At 36.6% G+C, this 16789-nt stretch overlaps 1 protein-coding gene across 9 annotated transcripts in view; it reads right to left on the bottom strand.

Annotated features, from left to right (window-relative positions):
* Nucleotides 1-16789, bottom strand: part of BIRC6 (baculoviral IAP repeat containing 6) — a 154532-nt gene that overhangs the window by 135284 nt on the left and 2459 nt on the right. For all 9 annotated transcript variants that reach the window (XM_081156170.1, XM_081156172.1, XM_081156177.1 and 6 more), the window contains exons 2-3: nt 3761-3942; nt 978-1115 (exon numbers count right to left, since the gene is read on the bottom strand). In XM_081156170.1, the coding sequence (XP_081012296.1) occupies nt 978-1115; nt 3761-3942 (320 nt within the window). The remainder of the gene's footprint in view (nt 1-977; nt 1116-3760; nt 3943-16789) is intronic.

Below are 16789 nucleotides of genomic sequence, written 5' to 3'. Positions count from 1 at the left end.
CTATAGTCAGAATGTTTGTGTCCCCTCTATCCCCAAAATTCACCCGTTAAAAGCCTAACCCCCAAAGATGATATTAGTAGGTAGGGCCTTTGATCCCTCATGAATGGGATTAATGTCTTTACAAAAAAAGGCTCCAGAAAGATCTCTTGCGGTTTCCACCATGTGAGGACACAATGAGAGGGCACCAGCTATGAACCAGGAAGAAGGACTTCACCAGAAGGCAACCATGCTGATTTCTTCGCCTTGAACTTCCCTACATCCATAACTGTGTGCAACAAGTTTCTGCTACAGCAGTCCAAACAAACTAAGACAGTATATCACAGTATTCTCATATAATACTTGAGACGAAAAACTTATAAATGCAAATTTTATTTTTCAGAAAATGGGTTTTACCTTCTGCATTATATCCTTCAGTACAGAAATTTTATAGGTAGTATAAAATTATAACTTAGAAAAGATCTTAAAAGAAAAATGCAAAAGAAATTAACAAAATATATCCAAGGATTTAATTCAAAGCACCATCTCCCACAGACATCCTAGTCATGCAAAAAAATAAATAAATAAATAAATAATATATATATATATATATATATATATATATATATATATATACACATATACATATAGATATATTTTTTTCATTTCAAAGAAAGCCCAAAATGGTCCCATTTCCTAAGACATATTCCATTTCTCACCAACGCTCATAATCTGACAAGGTCTCTTCCATCAGAACTCTCAACCAATCAAGCACAGAAGCTTTGGGAACAAAGGAAGCAAAACAGTTCACACAAACTGATGTCAAACTTAAGCAAAAATAGTTTCAACTTTGAGATGACTTATAAGCACGTTTTTTAAAGCAGAGAGGAAATGTGCAGCTGGACTATTTCAGAGCAGGTGGAGAGAGGGAAGAGGACAGGGGGTGGGCACACGGAGGTGTTTCCCACTGTAGCCCAACAAGGCATTGTTTACTTTCTTACCTTAGCAACTTTGTGGTTTGCTGCAGTCTCGTGAGATGTATTTTTTAAACCATCTTTAAGCTGTGTGATGAACAAATCATAACCCTCCGTACTAGAAATATCTACCTTTTCTAAACATGCTGATAACAGCTGCTGTGCCTAAATGAAAAAGATGATTACAGAAAATTAAACAACAAAAAAATGTTAAATTCAGATCCTCATTCAAATAATTTAATTTGTAATGATTCTGACAGTTACTATACTAAAGCTTGCCTACTTTTACTTTTCTTAACAAATTTAATGATTTAAAGGACTACTACAAAATTAAATTACATAAAGCAGTGTATTCAGTGTATTACCACACAGTAAAAGTTTCAATAGATAGAAGCTATTATAAACCAAAACAAGATTAAAAAAAATAATAATAATAATAAATTGGACAAGCTGAAACCATGAACAAAAATAGAGGTGAAATTTTATTTTATTTTAAAACATATCTTTATTGATTTCAGAGAGAGGAAAGGAGGGGGAGAGAGAGAGAGACAGAAACATCAATGATAAGAGAGTCATTGATCAGCTGCCTAGCCCACAACCCGGGCATGTGCCTTGACCAGGAATTGAACCCCGATCTCCTGGATCCCAGGTCGATGCTCAACAGCTGAGCCACGCCCGGCCAGGCAAGGTGAAATTTTAAAGACATGAATGTATAGTCCTTCAATGAACTTTAAATACTCAAACTATGTAAAACCACACAAGAAGGCATTCATTCACTAGGTCGGCAGGTAATATACAAAAAGCCCTTTGCATTGTTGCCCATATATTCCATATAAACTACCTTAACAGAAATATATGGTTGATATATGAAAAAGAATACATCCGCATTAATCCAACCAAACGTAAGACCCCGTACTTCAGGCAAGAGAGTGACACACTAATGTGGTATAGTAAAGGATGCCTGGGATGTTGGATGGTCTACAAACAATATATTATGTGAATAAGAGTTGTAATTATTTAGGTAAAAAGAGAGAAATCCAGCAATGAATGGTAAGAATCAGCAAGGTCATGGAAGTGGTAGAAGACAGCTAAATACCTAGCATTTCAGTCAGTGTAATAGGAAAAATACTGACTTGGGGGTCTATCTCATATAAATGTTCAAATGTTTTATTGTGACTCTGTAGTCTTTTTAACAAAAAATTTGAACAATGATACCATCTTCCATTGTAAATATATAAATCCTTTATTAAGGCATCAGCTTTATTAAGATATCACTTGATCTACAAACTCCTTAAATCAGAAGAGGAGCCTGGCTGGGCGTGGCTCAGAGGTTGAGCATCACCTAGAATCCAGGAAATGGAGGTTTGATTCCCAGTTAGGGCACATGCCTGGGTTGCGGGCTCCATCCCCAGTTGGGGGCCTGCAAGAGGCAGCTGTTCAATGACTCTCTCATCATTGGTGTTTCTCTCTCTCTCCCTCTCCCTTCCTCTCTCTGAAATCAATAAAGATATATTAACAAAACAAAAACAAAAAAAAGAGGAAATCTGTTCAAAACAAGCAGAACTGTTTAATTCTCTGTTTAAAGATCTTAGGCATGCCCCAAAACCAGATATTCTAATAACAAAAGATGGCTACTCTGTTTTCAGTACTCTAACTTCCAAGCACATGATTTTAATATTAACACATAATAGAAGACTGTGCTATGACACTAAATGTGAAAGCTAAGTGGATATGTATCAATATCTTTTTTTTAAATGCCTTCTAGAGAGAATAAAAACATCTAAACTGCACATTGGTACTTTTCATGTCCAAAATAGAAAGTACACTACATTGATTTTATCAACTAACCATATAAATCTCCAAATGCAAAACAATAATCAACAACTTGGTATGAAGACAGAAATAATATCTCACTTTTTTAGGGAGCACATTATAATCTTTTATATTCTATTTAAATTCCAAAATTTTTAAAAATGTATTTTCAAATTACATATGAACATAAGTGCACACAAAAAATTTTAAGTTGGATACACTTACAAATTAAGTAATGAATATGTAACACTACAGAAAAATGCATATAGCTAAAATTTTAAACTGGGATTGACTAGAATTGTTAAGCGATATAATACATAGCAAAGATTACTGGTTGTCCACTAATATGTATGCTCCCCTTTTCTAATACTTAAAAAAAACCCAAAAAAACCTACATCTTTCCCAATCTTCTCAGTCTGATGTGGTCATGTGACTAAATTCTGGCCAAAGGGGTAAATGTGAAAAGGACATATGTAAGAGAGTTTGTGAAAGGAACAAGAAGGAATGAAAGAGAAAGAGACAGAGAGGGAGGAGGGAGAGACAGAAACAGGGCATGTGGGAGAAAGAAAAGGGAAAGTGGGAAGGTCATGTCACAATGTGCTCCCCTGGCCTTTGCCCTCCCTGTCCCTATGAATGGGAAATAATGAGACTTGGAGCAGTTGTCTTAGATTCACAAGATGAAAGCTATAAGTACTGAGGTAAACAAAGTTGCCCCTACATTTAGCCCTGCACTGTTACTGGAAAGAAACTATCCTGTTTAAGCCATTGTATTTTGGGGTCTCTGTTACAGTGTTTTAACCTATACAGTTCACACTTAAATACCACTTCAACAAGCATCAATTATGCACAGGAAAGACAAGTACTTAAATAAAGTTAAGATCAATAAGTTAAGTCTTTGTTCTTATCAGGATATATATATATCCTTCAAGGGCAACCTAATTTCATTAATAGGTCTGAGGTCATATTAAGTAGAAAAGTACACTGGTATTTTAACTTACCTCTGTAACAGGTAATTCAAGCTGAACCACATCATCCTGCTTTGAAACTGGAGTTTGCAGAGCAGTGTCTAACAACAAGATTCCATTGAGGTCCTTCCTACACCCTACTGCATAGTCATCCACAAATATAACTTTATCCACGGCAGAAATATACTGACATTTCACCTGTCCACCTGGTTTAGCTGTTAAAAGAACAAAAATTGAACACAAGATTTTAAGACCAATAGTCCAAGATAAATGTTTACATGGCAACTAAATACAATACAGAATCCTGGACTAGAAAAAAAATTGCTCTAAGGACATTATAAGAACTGATTAGATTTAAATATATACTGTAGATCAGATAAAATACCAGTGTGAAATTATCAGCTTGACAGCTACATTGCTGTTATAAAACAGAATATCACTATTCTTAGAAATAAACCGAAATAGTAAGTGGTAAGTATGATATACACAACTTAGACTCAATAGAATGAAAGTAATATATATGTATATGTGGGGGAATAGTAAGAAAATGTGACAAAGTATTTAAAATTAAAATTAGTTGAATGGGTAAAGGAAGTTCTTTGTACTATACTAATTTAAAATTAAATTGTTTGGAACAAATTTTTTAAATATTCAGTATTTTCAGTCATAGTTTGCAAAACTCAATAAGCACAAAGTCAGCAGAGATAGTTTCTAGGCAATTACCTCAAAAGTTCTTGAGGGCTTTTATATTTGAGATAAAATCATGCAAAAAGTTTATAAGCTAAGTTAAGAGAATTAATAAAGCCTCTAGTTCAAATACCACTGGAAAACAGGCAACAAATACTAAAGATCAATGTTTGATGAAGTTCCTGCTGAGTCAATATTAGAATAAAAATGGAAAAGTCAGTGAATATACTAACCATAAGATTTCTCAGAGTAAGTTACAGTACAATTTCAAGAAGTCTTACAAAATACAGTAACAGTCAAAAACTTTAAATAAAGTACCAAAAAATGTTTGGAAAAAAAGATAACATCATATTTTTACATTTACATTTAAAAGAGCTGTACAAGGAGATTAAAGATCTTGTAACATAGAAATCCACAACTGGAACCTATATGATACTATTAACCAATGTCACCCCAGGAGTGTACAAGGAGATTAATGTTAAGTGTTTGTGGCACAAAGTCAAAGATTCTGTAAAAAGACTTTAAAGAATGATCGATGGTGAAATTTTATATTTTAAATATGTCTTTATTGATTTCTGAGAGAGGAAGGGAGAGGGAGAGAGAGAAACATCAATGATAAGAGAGTCATTGATTCGCTGCCTCCTGCACTTCCTTACAGGGATGGAGCCCGCAACCCGGGCATGTGCCCTGACCAGAAATCGAACCTCGATCTCCTGAATCCTAGGTGGATGCTCAACCGCTGAGCCACACCAGCCAGACAAACTGTGAAATTTTATTGCATTAAAAAACCTTCTCTGTGGGCAAGCAATCCTGCTACTATATAACTCAATCTAAATTCCTACCACAACTATATAAAAGATCCCTGTTACCATTACTGTTATTGCCTAATAATACAAAAGCAGGAAAATGAAAATAAATCAGAGTCCTACCATCAACCTCTAGGACAACTATAAACATGTTATAATCAATGACTATTAGTGTTGGTTTTCTTAATCCCAGGTTATTACAGATCCCTTGGGTTCTAATAAATAATTTGAGGGTATTACAAAACTGATTAGGAACTAATTCATCATCTATATTTTAAAAAAGGGAAAAATTCATGGAATTTCTACAGTTCAGCCCCAGATCTGGAGATTCACAATGTATGTTAGTATATAAGGAAAACCACCTCTATAACACAATAAAACAGGAATATATACCCAGCACTTCTAATCTCTAGGTAAAAAGCACAGAAAACAATACAAGTTATAGAAACTCAGAGTAAAATTGGGTAAAAACTTAGAAAGGTAGTTTCAAAACTCATTACTATAATTTTTTAAAGAGACTATTCTTTTTATAGAGCAGATTTAGGTTCAGGCACAGAGGTTTCCTATATGTGCTTGCATATCCCTCACTTAACTGTAATTTAAAAAAACTACAGGCCCTGGTCAGGTAGCTCAATTGGTTAGAGCATCATCCTGACACGCCAAGGTTGCAAGTTCAATCTCCAGTCAGGGCACCTACAGGAAGCAACCAATGAATGCATAAATAAGTGGAACAAATCGATGTTTCTCTCTCCCCCCCTTCCTCTCTCTCGCTCTCAAATCAATAAATAAAAAATAAAAACTACAAAGATCTACTTTATTGTTTTAGGATGTATAATTAGGTAGCAAACCATAAAAATCACCACACTATTGTCTGTGTCCATGGGCTATGCATATATTCATATAAATTATTTGATTAATCTCTCCCCACCCCACCCCCTTCCTTCAGAGATCTGTCAGTCTGTTCCATGTTTCCATGTCTCTGGACTATTTTGTTTGTCAGTTTATTTTGTTCATTAGATTCCACATATGAGTGAGGTCATGTGATATTTCTCTTTCTCTGACTGCTTATTTCACTTTGCATAATAATCTCCAGGTCCATCAATGTTGTCTCAAATGTACTTTCTATAGTTTTGAAGAACTTTTTAATATATTAAAACTAAACTATAATGTGGTAAAATGTAGTATTCTCATATTTACTTTAATACAACTTGTAACAAAGATATTTTAGGTATGAAACTAGTGATCTGGTACAGATAACCCCAGCCTGCCCTGCCCTCCCTAGCCCCTTTTTACCTCCCCTCCTCCTGCCAGTTTAAGGTCACTGTCCTAAGCTGTAGTGGCATTTTAGTGAAGAAGTGCCAGAGCACTCAGTGGCCAAATAAATAAACAAACAAACAAACCAAAACTGAATTACAGTATAAAAGGAAAAAATAGAAAGGAACAGAAATTGGGCCCTTGATAAATCCCTGCTCTTTCACACATTATTTCATTATATATTCACTGAATACAATTTAAAATACAATGAGATAGGTTTTATTAGCAGACCAACGAATTTGGGAGGTTTTTCTTACAAAAAGAAATTTAAGACAAAATAGTTATTATTCAGTTCAAATGAAACCTGTCTCTCATTTACCCCAGGCATATCAAAAAAATGTGCTTGTCTGAGTCCTAGTTAGTTTGAACCTCTAAACTTGGCTGCACATTAGAATCACCGGGCATGCTTTGGAGAAAGAAAAAAAAATATGCCTGGGCTGCACTCCAGACCACTTAAGTCAGACTACTGAGGCCCAGAGTATTTTTTAAAAGCTCCCCTGATGATCCTAATGAGCAACCAAGGTTGAGAACCACTGCCCTGTACCATCTCCCCAGTCTTACTTCTCTCCTACTTCATAAATCAAAGTAAAAGTAGAGAAACAAATCACAAAGATTTAAATTCCTGGCGCCCACAATAAATCTCAAAGAAGGAATTCCTATCTGCCTCAATACATTTCTATCATTTCCTAAGCATAGTATTTATCTCCTGTAAAATACATCCCTGATTTAACACACTCAAATTAGACCACACTACTTCTTTTTAGGAGCACTGCCCTAGTCACAATCTCTTTTATATAGCAGTTACTTTATTCTCTTTGTTATTTGTACATCCACTATCTCCTCCTCTCTATACTTCCTTCTTTTTATTATTTGTACCTCTCTTATCCCCTCTTCTATACCCAAGAAGTTTCTCTTAACTTTTTTTATACCTCACATTTTTTTTCTTTTTTTTTTAAAACATATCTTTATTGATTTCAGAGAGAGGAAAGGAGGGGAAGAGAGAGAGATAGAAACATCAATGATGAGAATCATTGATCGGCTGCCTCCTGCACGCCCCCTGCTGGGGATCAAGCACACAACCGGGGCATGTGCCCTGACCGGGAATCGAACCCCGACCTCCTGGATCTTGGGTCAATGCTCAACCGCTGAGCCACACCCAGCGGGGCAATATACCTCACATTTTTTAAAGTTCAACAGGTTACAAAGAATTTCTCCATTCATTATCTTATCAGATATTAAAGTAGTCTGGGCAAGAATTACTAGCCCACTTTAAAGATAGTAAGTCAGAGAAGTGTCATGCCAAATGCACCACAAGGCTTAAGTTCATAAGAGGTACAGTGCACCTATTGGAGAGGTACCCCCAACCCACCTCCCCATTGTTCTTACATACTACATTACAGAACTCTATTACTGTTTACATTCCAACTACAGTTATAGTCAACATTCCTAAGTACAGAGTAACAAATGTGCAATAACTTAGGTACAGTTACAACTACAAATTGCCAGTTAAACAACAAGATTATATAATATACTCACATTTATCCCTGCTCCCTCCCAAGCTCCCACTGCAAAGACAGCGAAGAAATAAAGAGGGCATTAACCAATCCCACAAAGACAAAAGGAACAAGGGAGAAGATGACAGTTACAAAATTTGTGAAGTTGGAGCACAGATGGAAGAGTGTTAACTGACTTGTTCCCTTAAAAATCTCAAAGCTAAGCCAGCCAAAAGGGAGTTAGTGTTAAATGATACTGAAAATGTAGCTCCTAATCAAAATAGGGCCCTAGATTTTTTTACCTTAAACTGGGAGTTCTTGTACTACTTAAAACTATGGGAGGTATAGCCCAGGAGGGCCAAGTCCAAGATCCTCAGGCTCTCTCATCACTCCTTTCTGCATGCTATGCACTCTAATGCCAAACTGCTTGTAACAAATATTACCAACTTTATGCCTCTATACTCTTGTTCATGTTGTTCCCTCTCTCTGACTAGTTTTCTTTCAAGTCTCAGCTGAGGTATCACCTCTTATAGAAAGCTTTCTGAATTTGGGGGTATGAGTGGCTTTCAAATTCACCTTATTACCTCAAATGACACTTGTTGACTGAACTATATAAATACAATTAAAAGCACCAAGACAGAAAGTAACATTTATTGAGTGCTTTGGTGGGTGGTTCAAGCAGTGTCTACACATATCAGTTAACTTAACCCAACGAGTTAGGTATTAATTATGAAGTGCAGAGAGAGGTTAAACATCTTGCTATGGGCACAGCTACTAAGTGGTGAATCACAGACTAGAACTCAGTCTGGCTCCAGAGCCAATATTCCTAACCACGAGACAAGGCTTTCTCTGCATTCCCAAATCTTCAAGCTTCTACCCTGAATTTCCAAATGCCTTCTAGATATCTTTACTTGACTGTCCTTCAAAACTACCACTAAAATCCTTATCTCCCACTTTCTTTTTCCAACAAAAGCTACTCAGCACACTTTCTTGTATAGTAGTCTCCCCCTTATGCACGGGAATGCATTCCATGCATATATTCCAGTGGATGCCTAAAAGCATAGATAGCACCTAACCCTATATATACTGTTTTTTTCCTGTGCATACATACTTAATGTGTAATTTATAAATTAGGCACAGAAAGAAATCAGCAATAACTAATGATAAAATAGAACAATTATAACAAAATACTATAAAAAAAGTTATGTGAATGTGGTGTCTCTCAGCAAACTAGCACAAATTTCTTTTCCCTTATTCACAACTTCAGATAGAAGATTCACTCTTACCACAGATCTTAGCAAGTTTAAGTCGAGAATTTTCACCTTTTCACTTAAAGAAAGCACTTTACAGCTTTTCTTTGGCATATCCAAATTGCCAGCATCACTACTCCTGTGCTTTGGAGCCATTATTAAATAAAATAAGGAGTACTTGAACACAAGCACTGCAATACCATGACAGTTGATCTGATAACCCAGCTGGTACTAAGTAACTAATGGGTGAGTATATAGTATCTATATGTGGGATAAAGGGATGATTACCATCCAGGGCAAGATGGAGGGGACAGCTTGAGGTTTCATCATGCTGCTCAGAACAGGGCACATTTTAAAACTTATGAATTCTTGCCCTGCCAGTTGTGGCTCAGCGGTTGAGCATCGACCTAGGATCCAGGTGATAGGGGTTCGATTCCCGGTCAGAGCACATGCCCGGGTTGCGGGCTTGATCAGTGACTCTCTCATCATTGATGTTTCTCTCTCTCCCTCTCCTTTCTTCTCTCTGAAATCAATAAAGATATATTTTAAAAAATTAAAATAAAATAAAAAAATAAATAAAACTTATGAATTCTTTACTTCTGAAATTTTCCATTTAATATTTTCAGATCACAGCTAACCACACGGGTACCTGAAACCATGCAAAGCACAACCATAAATAAGAGGGACTACTCTATTGCCTATTGGGGTTAATAAACACCATCCATTACTCAAAGTAGGAACCTAAGTATGAATAATTTTCACCCTGTCAATCTCTCTCATCCCCACATTCACCAAATTATGTTGTTCCTGCCTCTCAAACAAACTTAATGCTGTTCTCATCACTTCTCACACCTGCGCATTAGATTCAACTCTTTCTAAAAACGAATTTGACCATGTCATAACCTAGAATGATTCCCTATCATTGACTTCTTAGCAAAATATATTATGGCCCAAGCCAGTGTGGCTCAGTTCTTTGGAGCGACGCCCTGTACACCAAAAGGTGGTGGGTTCGATTCAGGTCAGGGTATATGCCCCGGTTGCAGGCTTGATTCTCACATTGGGGGAGTACAGGAGGCAGCGAATTGATGTTTCACTCACATCTATGTTTCTCTCTCTCCCCCCCTTACTCTCTCTCTAAAAATCAATTAAGCAAGGCCAGTGTGGCTCAGCAGTTGAGCAGTGACCTATGATCCAGGAAATCAAGGTTCAATTCCCAGTCAGGGCATATGCCCTGGCTGGGGGCTCCATCCCCAGCAGGGGGCGTGCAGGAGGCAGCCAATCAATGACTCTCATTGATGTTTCTCTCTCTCTCTCTCCCTTCCTCTCTTTCACATCAATAAAAATATTTTTTAATCAATTAAAAAATAAAATTGTAATATAAATCCACTCATTCATTCTAGAAAAATGTTTTGCTAAAAAACAGCAAATCTTTGACATAAAATAGGGGATCATGTAGCATTACTGAAGTCAGTCAACTGGAACAAAGCCAATGTATGTACTCATAGCCCACAAAGAGATTTGCTGAATTTAATTTTTAAATAGAACTCATATAAAGACAAGACTACCTTCTGGGGCTATTGAAATCCCAACTCTAAACTGTGTTTATTACCTTTCATAGAATAATTGAAACTAGGAAGGCTGCATGTACCAAGGTTAGTCAGGAAACAGGAAGTGGTTTGAATCATTTACAATTTCCAAAGCAGAGACATAAAGAAAGATTTTGCATTTTATCCAAATTAATGCAAGCCAATTCAGAAGGAGTAAGAAAAATATTTCCTACCTCTAACAAAGTGTTAAGTATGAGCTCTATCCATAAAATGTACTTCTTGAGGACTATGCAGGTTAACCTAGTTAGTTTTCTATATCCCAAGACTTCCTCGAGCAGGCAGCTCGGGCTTTAAGTCTAAACAAGAAGCTGTCAAATCAGGACAATCAATCAATCAGTAAGAATTTACTCAATCTGAACTTTGCTGCAACTGGAGTCGAGTACAGTGATCTTTTTCTCATTTATGATCACTGCACAAACTTCAAATCAAATCAATCAATGTCTATCCAGGAAAAGGGTAACAGCAGAGACTGATAAAGAGACGTAAAACTAGAGTATCTAAAAACAAGGAACAGCTCTGCAGCTTCCCTTTTCACTGTGACAAAGACTCTGAACCCACTTCAGAAACTGAAGAGACATGAATTCATCTTACACATACACTACAATATCCATCGATTAACACACACATGTATTTTCACTTACTCATACATGTATGCTACATGAACAATCCATATATATATAGAACTAATATTACAACAGACTAAACTTCATTTTGACAGCCACATCAACACACTGAAATATATTTGTTACCAATATTTGTATTTTCATCTACACTCGAATGATATCTATTTATCCTCTGAATATAAACACTGTATCAATGAACATTTTTTAAAGTAATAGTGAGGAGCATGGCAATGTTAAGCACCTATGAGCACTTAGCATCCATTGTGTACCTACTATATTATGCCAAGAAGTGTTAGGCACTTTATGTTTACCACTTAATCTTCACAACCATCCTATGAAATATTAATCTTTTTTTAATATATCTTTCTTGATTTCAGAGAGAGGAAAGGGAGAGAGGGAGAGGGAGAGAGAGAGAGAGAGAGAGAGAGAGAGAGAAACATCAATGATGAGAGAGTCATCATCGATGGGCAGCCTCCTGCATGCTCTTGACTGGGGATCCAGCCGGCAACGGGGCATGTGCCCTGACTGAGAATCAAACCACCATCTCCTGGATCCTAGGTCAATGCTCAGCCGCTGAGCCACGCCCCACCGGGCTGAAATATTAATCTTAATTTACAAATCAGGAAGCAGAAGTTCATGAAATTTAGGCAGTGACTTAATGAGCTAAAGTTCAAAATTCAGGACTACCTAAAACATAAAAAGCCCATTCTCTCGCCACATGCTCTCAAAAAAGCTATAAAAACAATAAACAAAATATACTACATTTAGAGGGGGAGGGGAGCTATTTCAGGAACAGAAAACACCACCACTAAGTAATTAAATAAGAAAATATTGAACAAATTAACAGTACTTTATTTTTTTTTTAAGATTTTTATTGATTTTTAGAGAGAGAAGAAGGGAGAGGGAGAGAGAAACATCAATGTGAGAGCAGAACATCAATCTGCTACCTGCTTGTACGCCCCCACCTGGGATTGAGCCCGCATCCTATTTGAGTCCTAATGCAGAATCAAACCAGCAACTTTTCAGTGCATGGGATGACACCCAAGCAAATGAACCACACTGGCCAGGGCAATAATACTTTATTCTTATATCAAAGCAAAAACTAGATGAATTCTTCAGGATAGTAAAAGCTGGTAAATCAGAAAAAACTCCTAAGAAGTTCAAATTTGTAGTTAAGTTCAAAAAATTTAACAGGTTTTAAGTAAAAAGGTTTAAGTAAAAAAGAACAAAAGAGGAGTATTTACAGAGATTTACAAGTCCTAAGAGGAACATTTTCTGAACATTAAACACACTGTTTTAAGGACTTTATATGTATTAACACTTAATCCTCAAAGTTAGTACAATTATCATCCCCATTTGGGAAAGGGAAAACTGGAACAGAAATGTTAAGTAATTTAGTCAAGGCTACAGAGGTAAATAGAAAAAGAAAAAAAAAAGAAACGGATCTTACTGCAAGCCATCTGTCTCCAAAACCCGGCTCCTCCTAACTGATACCAGAAGTTGCAGGAACAAACAGCTAAAGAGAGGGACACATCTAGTAATATAAATAATATGGTCAGGTGGTATATGTAGAGCTATTTTGATTTTTTTAAACCCAAATTCCACAAATAAGCATATGAAAAGATATTCAACATCTTGTTATTAGGAAACTGCAAATTAAAACAATGATAGCACTATACACCTATCAAAACGGACACAATCCAAAACACTGACAACATCAAATGCTGATGAGGACCTAGAGCAACAGGAATTCTCAGTTTGCTGCTAGAATGCAAAATAGTACAGCAGCTCTGGAAGACAGTTTGGCAGTTTCTTAAAAAACTAAACATAAGCCTATCATATGACCCAGCAGTCATGCTCCTTGGTATTTAAACAAATGAAATGAAAACTTATGTCCACTCAAAATCCTGCAAATAAATATTTATAGCAGTTTTTTTATTCATAACTGACACAACTGGGAAGCAACCAAGATGTCCTTTAGATGGTGGATAAAAAAAGTGGTACATCCAGACAATGAAATAATTCAATGCTAAAAAGTGAGCTATCAAGCCATGAAAAGACATGGAGAAAACTTAAATTCATATTAATAAGTGAAAGAAGTCAAATTGAAAAGGCTACATACTGTATGATTCCAACTATTTAACATTCTAGAAAAGGCAAAACTATGGAGACAGTAAAAAGATCAGCGGTTGCCAGGGGAGGGAAAAAGGAAGGGTGAACAGGGAGAGCACAGGGGATTTTTAGGACAGTGAAAACTCTTCTGTATGACATGTCATATATATTTGTCAGAACCCATAGAATGTACAACACCGAGTGAACCCTAATGTAAACTATGGACTTTGGGTGAATATGATGTGTTAATGCAGGTTAATTGATTGTAACAAACATACCACTGTGGTGCCAAATATTGATAGTGAGGGAGGCTGTGTGTGTGCACACGAGGTCAAGGTGTATGTGGAAAGCTGCCTTTTCTGCTCAGTTTTACTATGAACCTAAAACTGCTCTTAAAAATCTATTTCAGAGCCCTGTCAGGTTTGGCTCACTGGTTAGAGTGTCAGCCCTGGTACTGAAGGGTCCTGGGTTTGACTCTGTCCAAGGGTATGTACTTCGGATGCAGGCTCAATCTCATGCCCCAAGGGGCCAGATGTGGGAGACAACCAACTGATGTGTCTCTCTCACATCGATGTTTCTCTCTCTTTCTCTCTCCCTTCCACTCTCTCAGAAAAGCAATACAAAAAATAGCATCGGTAAGAATTAAAAAAAAAAACTAAAAATAAAATAAAAATTTAATGTATTTAAGGGGAAAAAAAAGCCAAAGAAGGGGTTTATTTAGCCCTAGCCAGTTTGGTTCAGTGGTTAGAGCATCAGCCCACAGGCTGAAGGGTCCTGGGTTCAATTCCAGCCAAGGGCACATACCTCAGTTGCGGGCTCCATCCCTGGCACTGGTCAGGGTGTATGCTGTATGCAAGAGGCAACCAATCGATGTGTCTCTCTCACGTCGATGTTTTGTTTTGTTTTTTCTCTCTCTCTCCTCCTTCTACTCTCTTTGAAAAGCAATGGGAAAAATATCCTCAGGTGAAGATGTAAAAAAAAGTGATTATTGAGCAGTTAAGGAAGCATCCATTTACTATGCTTATTAATTTACATCAAATCAAAAATATTTTGTATTAGGCATCCTGGAAAGGGATATAAACAAGCAGACAAGGTTCCCTTCACAAGAAGTTTGAAATATAGGTAAACAGACATCATATACTCACAAGAAGCTAAACTAAATGGAACTTAAATAGTTTAAAACAGAAAACATACCACAAATAGTAAGTTGCCAAATTACTAAAATAGCACCCAGCCAGGCGTGGCTCAACGGCTGAGCATCGACCTAGGATCCAGGAGATCATGGTTCAATTCCCAATCAGGGCACATGCCCGGGTTGTGGGCTCAATCCCCAGTCGGATTCCTGAGGAGGCAGGTGATCGATGACAACTCTCTCATCACTGATGTTTCAACTCTCTCTCTCTCCTTCTCCCTTCCTCTCTCCGAAATCAATAAAAACATATATATTTTTTAAAATTACTAAAATAGCTATTAATCGGCCAATACGTACTTAGGGGTTCAGTGGATCACTTCAGACTAAAAGAATCAGAAGTTAGGATCTGCTCTGGGTCTTGAAAAATAGATTAGATCTAATTGTCTGGAGGGAGTTGGTGCATTCCAAGAAAGGACAAAAGTACTGGAGTTAGGAAAGGAAATTAAATGAACCAGTTCCACAAAACAAAACAGGGAAACAAACAAGACTAGAGAGACTGGTAGAGACCAGATCATGGAGGTCACTTAATGCCAGGCCAAGGAATCAGAAATCTTAACTCTTAAACACTAATAGGGAATAAATACTTGCCTAACCGATATAGACACACAGCTCCTTAATCTAATGAAAATTTCATGTCAGAATGTCATTCTAACATTTCATGTCAGGATATAGATACTTTGAAAATATATACTAGTAGACACAGTCAAAAATTCACCATTTTTGCCACCCAAATGAATATGTATACATACAAATCCTGCTCCCATCTTCCAATCTACACTAATAGGCTACCCATAATGCTATAAGCTGAACTCATCCATCAGACACACTACTCTATCACCAATAAAACTATATGGGATTGGTTAAACCACTCTTTATTCCTTCAAACAAAGATATCTTTCCTCTGGGGTAGAAAAGGGGGAGGGGGCCAAATATACACATGCAATAATAATGTAAACATTAAAAATTTCTAATAAAAAATAAATTAAAAAATAAATTTAAAAAAAAGGTAGCTCTCTGCCCATGAACTGGAAAGAGGGGTCATATTAGGACCATGGTCATTACTGGCACCTTCTCCCCATTATATTTATAGGACTGTAACCCTCTATTAATCCTTAAAAACAAACCTACTAAATACCTACATATTCCAGGAAAAACATAAAATGCAGCACTCCCTCTGAAATCATCTGAACAAATGACATATGCATGACCCTATACCACTTCTGGTGATTATGATTAATAAACTGCACTTCTCTTAGATGAAAACGTTTCAGAATTTGTTCATTGTCCATTTCAAATTTTCTGTAATCCTCTTATTTTGTTTGCCGTAACTCATGTGTGCGTGTGTGTGTATACATACATATAATCCTCACCTGATGACATGCTTATTGATTTTAGAGAGAGGGAAATGGAAACATCGATGGGTTGCCTTCCTAGATGCCCCAATTGGGACTGAACCGCAACCTTTCAGTGTACAGGGTGATGCTCCAACCAACTGCGCCACACTGGCCAGGGCCTATATATTTTTATTTACATATTCAATCTTCAATGTATGGGCATCTGCAATTGTATCCAATCCCATTCTTTTCTAATTAACAAATGCCCCAGCAAACCCCAATTAAGTCATGCCAAATCAGTGCTAGGTTTTATGTATCTACCTTTACACTTATGTTATGTACCTAAAACCCTCCCCTTTAGTAATCTACCATTAGAGTGACTATTTTTTTCCCTCTCATGGACAGGCATACATATATATATGTCCAATTTCCCCAACCACTTATAACAAATTCTAGCACATATTACTTTTCTCAAACATGGCCTCCAGATATTATAAAACTCCATGAGACTCCTCTTTCTACTGAAAACATTTAAGACTTCTGCTAATAAAGTTTTTATAGAAATCCAAATACATATACTATGAGATCACTTATTCAAAGTTCAAAATCATGAAAGACAGTATGGAATATTGTTTAAAGATACA

Source organism: Miniopterus schreibersii, assembly GCF_964146895.1.
Source record: "Miniopterus schreibersii genome assembly, chromosome: 13".
Taxonomy (NCBI): domain Eukaryota; kingdom Metazoa; phylum Chordata; class Mammalia; order Chiroptera; family Miniopteridae; genus Miniopterus; species Miniopterus schreibersii.
The sequence above is the reverse complement of the archived record's forward strand: the minus strand, read 5'-3'. Positions and strand labels throughout refer to the sequence as shown.